General features: G+C 39.5%; 1 protein-coding gene across 2 annotated transcripts in view; it reads right to left on the bottom strand.

Annotated features, from left to right (window-relative positions):
* tek (TEK tyrosine kinase, endothelial) overlaps positions 1 to 14,622 on the bottom strand; it is a 28,599-nt gene that overhangs the window by 5,188 nt on the left and 8,789 nt on the right. For both annotated transcript variants that reach the window (XM_053617952.1, XM_053617951.1), the window contains exons 2-16: positions 9,972 to 10,271; positions 9,119 to 9,229; positions 8,221 to 8,409; positions 7,991 to 8,122; positions 7,465 to 7,602; positions 7,258 to 7,383; positions 6,945 to 7,090; positions 6,315 to 6,459; positions 5,783 to 5,941; positions 4,318 to 4,452; positions 3,744 to 4,037; positions 1,676 to 1,987; positions 1,441 to 1,577; positions 772 to 982; positions 23 to 133 (exon numbers count right to left, since the gene is read on the bottom strand). In XM_053617952.1, coding sequence (XP_053473927.1) covers positions 23 to 133; positions 772 to 982; positions 1,441 to 1,577; positions 1,676 to 1,987; positions 3,744 to 4,037; positions 4,318 to 4,452; positions 5,783 to 5,941; positions 6,315 to 6,459; positions 6,945 to 7,090; positions 7,258 to 7,383; positions 7,465 to 7,602; positions 7,991 to 8,122; positions 8,221 to 8,409; positions 9,119 to 9,229; positions 9,972 to 10,271 — 2,646 coding nt within the window. The remainder of the gene's footprint in view (positions 1 to 22; positions 134 to 771; positions 983 to 1,440; positions 1,578 to 1,675; positions 1,988 to 3,743; positions 4,038 to 4,317; positions 4,453 to 5,782; positions 5,942 to 6,314; positions 6,460 to 6,944; positions 7,091 to 7,257; positions 7,384 to 7,464; positions 7,603 to 7,990; positions 8,123 to 8,220; positions 8,410 to 9,118; positions 9,230 to 9,971; positions 10,272 to 14,622) is intronic.

The following is a 14,622-nucleotide window of genomic DNA, read 5'->3' as shown; positions in this document are numbered from 1 at the left end:
CTGAAAAGCGAGGGATACAGACCTCGGTGCTCACAAGCTCCCAGCAGGTTAATGATGTTGGAGTGATGACCCAGTTTACACAGAACCTCCAGCTCACCCGCAAAGTCTCTGTGATCATCTTTAGAAGCGTATTCTGAGAAACAGATGGGTAAAAAAATTTTATTTATTAAAAAAAAAAAAAAAACCACCATCCTAACACGCCAAAATACCTTTCTTTTTTTTTTTTTTCCTAACTCTTGGCCAATTCTCTAAGGGGGCAGAGAATATGAAATACAGTATCTCCCACACAGAGGGCATGGACCCGTTTTGCTCTCTTGGCCTGCCAGCTAGAGATGTTTGTGGCATCATCGGGATTTGAACTCGCAACACTTTTTCAATCTTTGCGATGATGTAAGATTTTCTCAACAGCCACTGATGAAGGGGGATGAAGCCTTGACTGGCTTCAAATAATATTCTCTCCTTCTCTCTTCAAAGTCAGGATGGAATGATGACTGTTCAATCTGATGCCAGTCTCACATACTTTGGCGTCTTTACTTTAAGAAAACATAAATGAATAAATCCAATGATTTCTAAAAATGTATTGAGAGAAAAGAAAAAAAAAAAACCCATTCCTCTCATGTTTGCTTGGGATGTTTGATCTGAAAAAAGTGTTAAAGCCCTTGTAGAAATTACTACCCAGGTTACTCCCTGACTAACGTCAATGTAAACAGACTATAGATTTATACCAGTCTAAATCAGCAGACGAGTATTAAACAGTACGACACTCCTGACCTTTCATCCTCTTGATGGCTGCATCCATCCTCAGGCCGTCCTTCTTGATGCGAGCCTTGAGCACCTGGCCGAAGTTTCCCTCTCCGATCACGTCCTGGAACTTGATGTCGCTCCACTCCAGCATCGGGTAGGACACGGCCTGCGTCGAGCTTGTCACTTTCTTCTGAGTGTTTAAAGACCCGGAGCTAAACTGGACCACGGGTTCTTCTCTCTGAGAGACGAGACACACCGCCATTAGAGAAAAAAAAACAATATGTGTGCTCTTGCGACAGCTACGTTTATCTGAAAAACCCGTGTTAGGAAGGTTGTGAGTTCGACTCGCAAATATGGCTGACCCTGTGTTCTGTCTCTTAATTCCTTCCAAGCTGGGATACAAACAAAAGTTTGCACACCCTTAGGATATCACGAAGAAGGTAAATTGTTCTTTTTTTTTTTTCTGGCAATTTTAAATGGATTAAAATAAAAAAGCTGGGGGTGCAGGGGGGTTGGGGGCAGTTTTCCTCATGGGGACCAGCCAAATGTCCCCACAAGGTCAAAACTGTCAGATACACACACACACATTCCAGTTTTTTGGATATATTTCCATGAACTGTACTTAACTCTGCACCTGTTACTAAGAACTTAACGGAAAATGAAGCTTAACACACACACACACACACACACACACACCATGCGTCTCTGAAAGGAGGTTCTCTTGAGCTGGAGCACGATACAGAAGGCCAGCAGGATGGTAAGACAGGTCATTCCAGCAGAACCCAGAATGGCATAAAATAGCATGTTTCCATCAGCTCTGAACCTGTACAGGCCTGAGATACAGAAAATATAAAGCTGCTTTAAAGACAAATATTGCGTGCATGCATTCTGTGTGTGTGTGCGTGTGTGTGTGTGTGTGTGTTTGACTCACGTGAGCTCTCCTGTGGCGTTAGGGTCCTCAGAGAGACCTGATTCTTCTTCTTGCTCTCCCCCATGTTATTAATAGTCCAGAGCTCCAGTAGATACTCAGTGTCAGCTCTCAGACCTCTCAGCATGAAGTGCATGGAATTCTGGGACGGCTGCACCCCCAGATCCACCTGCTGGCTGTACATCGCCTCCTCCTTCTCCTGGTAACGAATGATCACCTTGACGACGGAGTGGCCCTCGGCGACGGACCAGCTGAGGAAGGCTGACGAGTCGGTGATGTTGGAGGCGGAGATGTCAGATGGAGCAGGAGGAAGTTCTGAGTTAAAAAAGGAGGAGAAAAAATAGGTTCTGGTTAAATCATTACTTATTCAAAGTGAAATCCAAAACAATGCGCTCTTATTGATTGAAAGTCTTAAGGGTTCTTTGGTTGTCCCTCTAGGGGAAATCTTAAAAGTTCTCTATAAAATTATACAGTAAAATGTTTTCCTATGAGAAAATGTTTCAAGCAGGAACCTTTTGGGGACACTAAGGATCCACTAAGTCCTTTAAGAACCCTAGGAGAACCTATTTTTTTTGTTTATGATTGTATGTATATGTGGTACAAAATCCAAATTATTGCAAAATTGTTGCATTTTCTTAAAATTCTGTTGAACTGTGCTGGTACAGTTTTTGTTTTGTTTTTTTAAAGAAAAAAAAAGTTCTTGAAGATTTATTTTAGGGTTTGTTGGATAGTTAAGGTTTTTTAGAGTTTTCATTGGAAGGAACCCATTGTCATGTCATTGCATGTTAACTCCTTAGCACCACACCCTATATAAGCACACTCCTCACACTTGCTCACAGCGAAGTATTCGTTCTGCTCTGTGATTACTCATGTACCAAGCCGTAGTCTGTTATTCCTTGTGGTTTTTGGAATGTTTCTCTGGTTTTTGATTCTGCCTTGCTCTCTGATATCCTGATATCCTGATTAAGTGCCTGTTCCTCGACCTTTTAATAAAAGCGTTTCCCGCAACCGTCGCCGTCTGTGCCTCCTGACACCCAGTCTGATAAATACTAATACAGACAGCAAAATGTGGCTTTAGGTATCTCATTTTGTTAAATAAAAATAAAAATAATAATAATAATAATAATAATAATAATAATAATAATAATAATAATAATAATAAATAAATAAATAAATAAATAAATAATTTGCAACCAAATTTCAAATAGTAAACAATTTCAGTGTTAAAATATTTGAAAATGTTTAATAATTGTACTAAAATAATTCCATAAAAAAATTATTTTCTTCCATTTATTTGCTTTTATCTCCTTTAAGATTTCATCACTACTTCCCAAATATGATGTGTTCTGGATATTAGTGTCATTATTACATTTAATAGAAAATATTATTATTATTAGTAGTAGTAGTAGTAGTAGTATTAATTAATATTATTATTATTTATTATTATTATTATTAGTGGTGGTGGTAGTAGTAGTAGTAGTAGTAGTAGTATTTATTATTATTATTATTATTATTAGTAGTAGTAGTAGTAGTAGTAGTAGTAGTAGTATTGTTGTTGTTATTATTATTATTTATTATAAGTAGTAGTAGGATTATTATTTGTTTATTATTATTATAAGTAGTAGTAGTAGTAGTAGTAGTAGTATTGTTGTTGTTGTTGTTGTTGTTATTATTTATTATAAGTAGTAGTAGGAGTATTATTATTATTATTATTTATTATTATTATAAGTAGTAGTAGTATTAGTATTAGTATTTCTTTACAGCTTCTGGGAGATTTTTTTAAAATATACTGCAACTTATGACGTTGCAGTATAATCTTATATGCATCTGCAACCAAATGGATTTAATAAGATTAAGAAAATTGATTCCAAACATTGAATTAACACGGTATTTACTGAAGGTCTCAAAACAACAAGCCCTTCTTGTTTTTCATTGGTTCATTATGTCATATATCATATTTCCATCTCCACACTGTTCTTCAGAGATTGTATTTACCGCTACGATTCTAACATCCTATCACAATGTTTTTACACGGACGATGATCCAAATTCACACCGAGCCCCTGATTTACCGTCGCTGAGGGTCCAGGCGCTGACCGTGGGGCAGACGTGATCCGCTGCCCTGCTGCTCAGACTGACCCTGCACTTGTACTTGTGTCTGGGTCTCAGGTGGTTTAGCTGGATGCCGGTGGAGTTTAGAGGCAGCTGGAAGTTCCATGCAGTGCCGGCGTCCTCCGCCTGTTCACACGCCACCTCGTAACACCAGTCGTCTTTAGCCAGATCCATGACAGGGGCAGAATCCCAGGACAGCGACAGAGAGGTCTGATTCAGAGGGATCAGTTTCAGCCCCGTAGGGAGAGGCAGATCTGCGGGAGAGCGAGAAATGTTTAAAGATGATGTTTTTTGTTTTTTTAAATGAAGTGGGAATAAATGGCAAATCAGTACTAGAAGACTAAGCTGGAGGGATGCAGAAATATGATTCATTAATAACAAGATTAAACAACAACAACAACAACAAAACATATACTTTACAGATCAACTATTTACAGGGTAAATGTGTAATACAAAACGTTTGGTAATTATTTTCTTTTTTAAAAGCTAATCTGTTTTGGAACTTGTGTGTGTGTGTGTGTGTGTGTGTGTTACCAAGTTTCTGTGTATAGAAGCTAGCCTCAGGTCCTGGATTTCCGGTCCCTCCAGGTCCTCGTCGACTTAACTGCACAAATGCGATGTACTGAGTCATAGGGGCGAGATTCTCCAGCTTCACCTGAGAGCCAATCACTTTACACACACACACACACACACACACACAAATTTCAGCAATCATCACTACACTTGAATATTGAAATCATCTCTTTCCTTAGCACTTTGTCATCCCTTAAATCTCATTCCATGCAACACACAGATATACACGCGTACACTATATGACCAAAAGTATGTGTTTGTTGAACATCCCATTCCAGATTTATTCTCCCTTTGCTGTTATAATATGCTCCACTCTTCTGTGAAGGCGTTCCACTAGATTTTGGAGCGTGGCTGTGGGAATTTGTGTGCATTCATCCACAAGAGCATTAGTGAGGTCGGGTACTGAGGCCTGGGGTGTAGTCGGTGTTCCAGTTCATGCCAAAGGTCTTTGACCGCCTCAAAGTGGCGTTGAGGTCTGGGGTCCACTCCAACCTTGGCAAACCATGTCTTCATGGAGCTCGCTTTGTGCACAGAGGCGTTGTCATGCTGGAACAGGTTTGGGCCTCTTAGTTCCAGTGGAGGGAAATCGTAATACTACAGCATATAATTGTGTGCTTCAAACTTTGTAGCAACAGTTTGAAGGTCGTGTGTCCACAAACTTTTGACCCTATAGTCCATCCTTCCAGCTTCTATATCGTTTATCCTACAAGGGCGCAGGGAAACTGGAGCCTATCCTAGGGAGCATGGGGTACAAGGCGTGGTACACTCTGGACTGGGTGCCAATCCATCGCAGGGCACAATCACATATACATTCACACACCCATTCGCACACTACGGACACTTTGGACATGCATGTCTTTGGACTGGGGGAGGAAACGTGCAAACTCCGCACACACAGGGCCGCAGCGGGAATCGAACCACTAAGGAACCACTAAGCCACTCTGCACCCTCTGACTGAAAATACAATCTGAAACACTTAAAAGACAAACAGTTCCCGAGTAAGGATATTCGTTCTGGAACCAATCCAGGAACTTTTTTTTTCTAACCCTCAGACAACAAAAGCACCATTACGGAAAAGTGACATCATTCACATTGTTCCTCATGGCCATCATTTATTTTGGATCTGAGAGTGATCAGAAAAAAACATTTTACTCATCAGACAGATATTTTTAAAACACTGTTCGGAATCCAGCACACAATAGAAATCAACCATAATGTGTGAGCCTTGCAGACTGACCTCTGACCTGTGACATGAAATATTCCTCTGAAGGAACTGGGTAGAAGGGATTTACTGTGTTTGTTTTGGTGACAATAAAACAATACGAATACATAACAGCTATGTCAAACCTGATTAAACTCTCTGATTAAACCAAACTGAAATAAAACACTGAGCACAGTGTTTGGAGAGAGGAGAGAAGGCTGCTACCTTCCACCGTCTCCCACGTGGACGAATTGGCCTGCTTGTAGGTCACGTTGACCGAGGTGACCGGTCCATCCCCAGTGTACGGATACTTATTGACCAGCACCACCAGATGGTACGGCCCACTGCTGTTCAGTGAAGGTGGGTACTGCGGCTGTGGAGGAACTGCAACACAAAGGAACATCACGTTTTTTTGTTTTTTTTAACCTTCGAGGTCAGATCAGTTATCTAAGTCATGTTGAGCAACACGTCATTAGAGGAACTGCAACAAAAAGATAAAGTCTGTGATCAGTCTATCATCCAACAGCTCCGTCTGGTGCCTTTCGCCTTTGCTTACGGTTGAGGTCTGGTTAAAAATATGGAAGAATTTTGGCTTTTGGTTAAACGTCAAGAAACGGGTTCAAGTTAAATCCTCCAGAATTAAAAATAAGTAAGAAATAGGTCTAAGTGAACCGAGAAATGTATGTTAAAAAAATCGACCTCTAACAGAAAAAGCCACACTCTTTCAAACTGCTAAACATGGATTTGGAGGGCTCACCTTTAACACTGACGACGAAGTCTTTCTCCACCTGAACGCTGGTGGTCTTCACCTGACAGACCCAGCGTCCACCGTCAGCCACCGTGATCCTGTCCACCCTGAACACGGATGTACTCTGGTGATTCGCTGTCTCTGTGTCCATGGCCTGGTCCAAACATGAACACAAAGAGCACAAAGGAAAAGTCCCTATGAAAAGCTTCTATAGAAACCAATCACCCAAAACAAAGAATAAAATCAATTCCACCGTGATAACTGACTGTATTACTGACTGCTTCATTGAGAATTTGTTCCAGCAGCTTTGTAACCATTCAAAGCAAATTAAAACGGACGGCTACGTAGCTAACGTGAGCCAACTATCTAGAAGTGTATTTTTTGGTGTGTGCCAAAGCTGTGTAACTTGTTGGGCTTAAGTCATTTTTGATTTGTGTCATACTGGAAAAAGTGAGTTCCCCCCCCACACACACACCCCCCCACCCACCCACCCTCTTGAGGCACATTTAAAAAAAAGCTTGAATTTCACTGTTTGAATCGAGTTCTGTGTAAAAACCAGCTGCTACATAAAAAAACAAGGCTCTAACTTTTATCTCTTCCATGCAGCATTCCAGAAGAATGAGGATCACTGGATCTTACATATACGATGGTCTTGTCTGGTTTGAGCAGGATGATTTCTCCATGTAAAGGTGCCGGTTGTCCTCGGACAGAGCAGCTCACGGTGTACGGTGCTCCAGAATTCAGCTCTGTATCTCCAAAACTGCTTACAATGACCGGAGCTTTGTCTAGTAGGAAATAATTCATCAACCAAAGAGAAAATCTCACTTTAATTCCAATGATGAGAAATTCAGAATATGGTTATACATATAGTATAGTATACAGTACTTTTCCCCCCAATGACAACAAATCCAGTATGACGTTATATATTAATGTTAATTAATTCTGCTCTTGCCTTCTTTCTCACATCGGGCACCATGTCTCCCAGGACACACACACCCTCTGAAGCGGTCGCACTTCCCGCCCTTGTCACACACACACTTCAGTTTGCAGCCAGCGCCGTAGTACCCGGATGCACACGCTGTTTAAGTGAAGTTTATATGTATATATTATCAAAATGAACATCTAATTATGAGTCTAAAACAAATGAAATTGTTCTTACCCTCGCTGCAGTTTAGACCCCTCCACCCAGAGGCGCACGAGCAGCCGTACGGGTCTCTGAGGCAGAACACCAGAGAGCGACACTTGCCGTCTATACAGCGCTCCTTACATGTCTTCCCAAAGCGGCCTTCACCACACACTGCTCACACACACACACACACACACACACACACATATCGGATATGCCACATAATTTAAGAGTATTTCTGGAAGGAGTCTCCAGTGTCTGTGCCTCGTAATGGTCAGTTAGTTTTCCACCACAGCAAGGACAAAAGTCTTCCAGGACCTGCTTTCTGGTTTGTCTGTAACAATTTTGTATAATTAACTCATGAGAATAAAGAGAAGTTGTTGAAAGTATGACTATACGTTTATAATCGTTGGTATGAGAGGAATGAAACACTTCAGGATGTACTGTTATAGGAAAATGATAGTCAGGTTTTATTCTCAGTTCTGCCATTACATTTAATTACATTTTGAGCCTGAGCCAAATGAAATCTGTGGGATATTTACAGCACCGCGTGTGTTACCTGTCTCACAGGTGGGACCCTTGAAGCCGGGCGGACAGATGCATTCTCCTGTTTTATCGTCACACACTCCTCCGTTAGCGCAAGCTGGGCAATGCTTAGTGCAGTCTGAACCCCACCTGCCCTTCATGCAGCCTGAAAACACACACATGCAGTGTTAAATGCAGTACTCCATACAAAAGAACGTTCTAGATGCGTATGTGTGTGTCGACGATACTGTACGAAGCACTGACTCCTGACGATGAGGTGAGTGATGGCGGACGTCGACAGGTTTTCTGACATGTAGCGGATGGTGTAGAGTCCTGCATGTGACCTCTTCACGTCACTAATGAGGTAGGGAACCGAGTCCGTGATGTCCTCTTTGGGCACAGAGTGTGCGAAAGACGAGTCTGTGTTAACCACATTTTTGTAGGATTGTAATACTGTTTAAGGACGAGAGGAAGAGACAAGTTCAAATAAACAACAGGAAGTGCATGAAATGTTTGTTTAGACCGCAGGGCAAATCTGATTTATTTATTAAGAGCGAACAAATCAGATTTGCTTGTTCAGACTGTGTTTGAACTTGTTCACGTAAACATATGGGTTGGTATAAGTGTGTGAACACTGGTGTGTGAGTGGTGTGAGGCATCAAGATAACCAACATGGAGATCGCAACTATCCATGTTCAGTTACAGTTCTCAGCATGTATTCGACAAACAAAAAGACGAAAGAACCGTACACAGGTTCTTTAGGATGTCCATTTTGTGGAGCCGTTAAATATTCTATGTAGAAAATGTTAAACATGTTTAGAAAACTAGGAAAAATTAACCATCCAAAGAACCCTTGAGGAACCCATTTGGGTCTAAGAATGTACGCATCAAATACTGTAGGTAACTGTGCGGTACAAACTCATTAAGTAAGTCGTTATTATCAAGCAATAATTAAGTAAAACATGACCATCGCACGTGCATGTCCAGGGATTAGACCTGAATCAGATTTCTACATAAAAGATTAGATTTAAATGTGGGAAAAAAAATATGGAAAATGTCAGTCTTTTTCTCTTGTCATGAAATCTGACTTCAGATCTGATTTCATCTGAAACCTTTCCGGTTCAAATCCGATTTGGAGTTGCGTGTCTGCTTGCACACATACCCTCCTTGTAGATGATCGTGTCCTCTACGCCCACTTTTTTCCGCGTGTACATGATGGTCACGTTATCTCCGATGCTGGCCGTCACCGTGAGTGCCTCAGGAAGAAACGACGCTGAAAGATTTTAACGAGTGAAACATTTTGGAACATGTCAAAGCTTCCCATTGTAACAAAATGGAAAGACTATTCAAATAAACAAACCAACGCGGTGCTTTCTGCATGGCCAAGAATGACTACACAAAGAGGTGCATTTTTTTCCCCCCAGGAAATCTAAACCTACTGAATGACAGATTTCATAAACCAACCCCCCAAGTCAGAGATGTTCTCATAAATGTGATGGTGGGGGGGGGGGTTGTACTAAGAACAACAAATTGGATCAGGAATAATCCAGCACTCTGAATTGGGCAATTTATGAACATGATATTGGACGTAAACCAGGGCTTGGCTATTTGTTTTTCCATGCGTACTCTTTGCCCCTTAGCACATTCCAGGTTTATTAGAAGAAGAAGAAAAAAAAGAAGAAGAAGAAGAAGAACCCCCTGGAAATGTTGACATTGCTTATTTGTGGACAAGATCGTGACAATTGGTTTATGGAAGAAAAATAAATACGGAATTGCTCCGATTGCCAAGTGATATCTTCTGGATCAAATAAATCTCTCAGATGTCAGTCTTCCTTTTCTGAACTATGGGGATTCATTTCTGTTTAATAAGCCACACAAAGCAATTTTTTTTTGATTTTTTAACCAGAGCATGTCCGCTTTACAACCCAGAAATGAACTTCAATAACGAACATCTATGCATTTATTCACATAAAGTGATACGTCTGAAGGTTGATCAAGCTCACAAGCGTACTCACCTTCGTTTAACATTTTGTACGTGTACACCTTGCCACTGTTTGAGTTTTTGACCTTGCAAAAGTAAGCCCCGAATATGTCGCTGCGTGTCCTCCAGGAGACTCTGGATGCAGAGCGATATGTCTTGTCTGCTGTGGAACTGAGCGGGTCTTTCTGGGCCAGGGGGTACTCGTGGTCCAGAGCGAGCGAGGCCGGACCGGAGGACGTCCAGTCGCTGCTCACGCACAGAAGCGACGCGTCTGCCGAGGACACTACAGGATCTGGGTTTATCAGCGTCACGTCTGAGATGTCCAGAGCACTGCCTGAGACACAATTAACAATGGATATATTTTATACCACAGCGATGTTAAATTCTTGAATCTCATTGGTCAGATGTTGTATAAGAACATGCTCTGACAGAAGTAGAACTGTATAACTCATTCGCAGGGGACTAATGTACTAATAATAAATGTATTAAAAACATGCTGTTTTTAACAAAGAATATATTTAACATTTATGGAAGAAGTTGTAACAATCAGTGAATCTTCCGCTACAGGAACTCAAATTTCTATGCTATAAGAGGAATAAAACACGTTATAACTCCACTCTGCAACGGGCCGCATCACACCACCCCCTCCTTGATTATTTTCCAATAACAGCACACCACCATAGATTGTCAAAGTCATACAGCTTAAACAATAAACAATTTCATTTAAAAAAATCTAAACAAGACCATATGTACTTTTTAAATAATTTACATCAAGTGATTGCACGTTCAAAACAGCTACCTCTACAGGTTTTGGGATAAGCAATGTACTTTGTTCATTTTCATGATGTTTAACGGACCACAAGTCTGCTTGAGATCATTTCCGATGATTTATTTTCCCGTCTTAGGGGCCGTTGTAATGACTTTGGGATGTTAACTGGTAAACGTCCACTGCTTGTTAGCAAAACTAGCCTTATAGCTCTGATACAAACCCAAATAAACATCTCAGGGACACCAAATATATCTAGCTGGTTGACATCTGATCTACGCCTTTAAATACCATTCCAACTTTCCAGGTTTAAAATCAGTGGCACAAGTAAAGCCACAAATCCGAACATTAGTTGGCAGGACAAAGACATCCAGAGCAAATAAAGATTCCTGGGAAGGATCATGGGTCATATCTACAGGAGAGGAAAGTGGGCAGTAAAGCACCCAGTTTATCTGATTTATTGACTCTCTGAACCACATGCAAACCCCCAGGCGACTCACTGCGGTCTGGCAACTGATAAGGTGCTATAAAAGCCTCTACAACCACATGCCAAATCCTAGAGCTATAATCAGGGTTTGGGTTCGCCCACGGCACTAACACTTTAAATCCCAAATAAAGAATTGTTCAGGATTTCGACAGCCAACTGAACAAATCTTCAACGTGACGTTAAAGTCCACAGTGTTACAGAGGCAGCTATCTTTTTGTCTTTATTTTGTATCATCCCATGCAAGAGGCTACAATTTTAGAAAATCATAAATGTGATCATGTGGCTTTAGCAAATGTTGTTTGAAGCAAGTACACAAAGATTTGGTCACGTACTTACGTATATTTTATTTAGGGTCAAACAGAATTCCATTAAAAGTCAGAGACACTGGCAGATTGACTAAATTGAAAACTATATATATATATATATATATCAAATACTTTTTTCCCTCACTGTATATATATATATATATATATATATATATATATATATATATATATATATATATATTTCTGTTGGACTATACCTGCTCTCAACCTGGGGTCTGGGGATATCCCCAAGGGTCCCTGATCAATTTTATTACAGTAGTAGAATTCACAACTTAATATTAGCAAAGTTATTAAAAGTTTTTAGGTGGTATGTTTGGTTCATTTAATCGAATGGGTTTGATCCAAACGCCAATAACTCTGTCAGTGGAAAGTTCAGGAATATAAAAGCTCTGTGGCTATAATGAATAGTCATTCATTCCGGTCTTCATTCCAGTCATTCCCACTGGGATGGTGTCTAAACTGGAAGAAGAGGTTCTGCGCAATTCGACCTACAGCTGAGTTATAGATTTCCTAACAGAAGGAGGACTAACAGTGAAAAGAGGATTGCGAGTTGTTCTTCTCTCTTGAGTTGGACTGAAGGCACCGCAGCAGCTTTCCTATTTCAACACGGTTATTGTATAATATAGTTTAATCTGCATTAGTGTAGATTAGTATACATGCTAGTATTCAGTGTTCGAATTGTGCCAAAGTCCTTGGGAGGCCCAAGTCTTTTCCAATTTATTACATTTTTAATTATAAAATTTAAAAAAACAAAAAAAACACCACAACCCTTTTCTACATGAATGTATACATGTGTATTTCTTATTTATATTTTCTCATTTATTATTATTTAAAATGAGCACCATGTTTGTATTTTAACCAAATTGCCAAGCTATGCACTTTTAGGATAAAATTTATCAGCTAGTATCAAAACTTTTACAAAATCCTTGTTTCCTTTTTGGAAACAAATCCAAGTTAAAAAAAAAACAATTGAACCTAGAAACACTAAAATAATTGTGTAAATGCTCACAAATGGACACTTTATGGACACACGTACACAATTCTCTACAGTAGGTTATACAGGTCAATTATTAATCATTAATAATGATGAACCAACAATTATTAATATAGTAGAGTACATCATGGTTTAGCTCTAAGTGCAGTATCTGTGTTATAACACACCACACCTTTCTTCCCTTGTTGAACAGGGTCCCGGTTTAAGACACACCAAGCAATCATCAGCAGTTACACAAGCGCCATTTAGACGCCTTGGCATAAACCAACTCCCAACTCCCTGTCCTCTCTATCGTAATGCACACACTCCATTTTAGAGCTTACAGGAAATGGGGTCAGCCAACAATGTTGAAAAAAATAAAACACTAATCAGTTAGTCTTTTGCTGTGTGCCTATTAAAAGTAAACTTTCTCCAGCTACTTCGGAATACACTGGGTACATAGGAAATACATTTTCCTGATAACAGACCTTATAATCATGCTCAGCTTTGATCTGTTTTGATGTTCTTAGGCTGGGCAAACACTCTGGAAACCTCAAATAGATGTGCTTCCTCAGGTGGTTCATGGAAACCATATGCCTTAATTATTGCTTGTTGAGTATGGCTTATTGAGTATTGCTTATTGAGTACTGCTTATTGAGTGTGGCTTATTGAGTATGGCGTACTGAGTCTGGATTATTGAGTATGGCTTATTGAGTATGGTTTACTGATTATGGATTATTGAGTATGGCTTACTGAGTATGGCTTACTGAGTATGGATTACTGAGTATGGATTATTGAGTATGGATTACTGTGTATGGATTATTGAGTATGGATTACTGAGTATGGCTTATTGAGTATTGCTTATTGAGTATGGCTTACTGAGTATGGATTATTGAGTATGGATTTCTGAGTATGGATTACTGAGTATGGATTATTGAGTATGGATTACTGAGTATGGCTTATTGAGTATTGCTTATTGAGTATGGCTTACTGAGTATGGATTATTGAGTATGGATTTCTGAGTATGGATTACTGAGTATGGATTATTGAGTATGGATTACTGAGTATGGCTTATTGAGTATTGCTTATTGAGTATGGCTTACTGAGTATGGATTATTGAGTATGGATTATTGAGTATGGCTTACTGAGTATGGATTATTGAGTATGGATTATTGAGTATGGTTTATTGAGTATGGCGTACTGAGTGTGGATTATTGAGTATGGATTACTGTGTATGGATTATTGAGTATGGATTACTGTGTATGGATTATTGAGTATTGCTTATTGAGTATGGTTTACTGAGTATGGATTTCTGAGTATGGATTACTGAGTATGGCTTATTGAGTACTGCTTATTGAGTATGGCTTACTGAGTATGGATTATTGAGTATGGATTATTGAGTATGGATTATTGAGTATGGTTTATTGAGTATGGCGTACTGAGTGTGGATTATTGAGTATGGCTTATTGAGTATGGCTTACTGAGTATGAATTATTGACTATGGCTTATTGAGTATGGTTTACTGAGTATGGATTATTGAGTATGGATTACTGAGTATGGTTTATTGAGTATTGCTTATTGAGTATGGCTTACTGAGTATGGATTACTGAGTATGGATTATTGAGTATGGTTTACTGAGTATGGATTATTGAGTATGGATTATTGAGTATTGCTTATTGAGTATGGATTATTGAGTATGGATTATTGAGTATGTCTTACTGAGTATGGCTTATTGAGTAAGGCTTATTGAGTATGGATTATTGAGTATGGATTATTGAGTATGTCTTACTAAGTATGGATTATTGAGTATGTCTTACTGAGTATGGCTTATTGAGTAAGGCTTATTGAGTATGGATTATTGAGTATGGATTATTGAGTATGGATTATTGAGTATGTCTTACTGAGTATGGCTTATTGAGTAAGGCTTATTGAGTATGGATTATTGAGTATGTCTTACTGAGTATGGATTATTGACTATGGATTATTGAGTATGTCTTACTGAGTATGGCTTATTGAGTAAGGTTTATTGAGTATGGCTTACTGAGTATGGATTATTGAGTATGGATTATTGAGTATTGCATATTGAGTATGGATTACTGAGTATTGATTATTGAGTATGGATTACTGAGTATT

This window comes from Ictalurus furcatus, chromosome 28, assembly GCF_023375685.1.
Source record: "Ictalurus furcatus strain D&B chromosome 28, Billie_1.0, whole genome shotgun sequence".
Taxonomy (NCBI): domain Eukaryota; kingdom Metazoa; phylum Chordata; class Actinopteri; order Siluriformes; family Ictaluridae; genus Ictalurus; species Ictalurus furcatus.
This window is presented reverse-complemented; position numbering and strand designations above follow the sequence as displayed.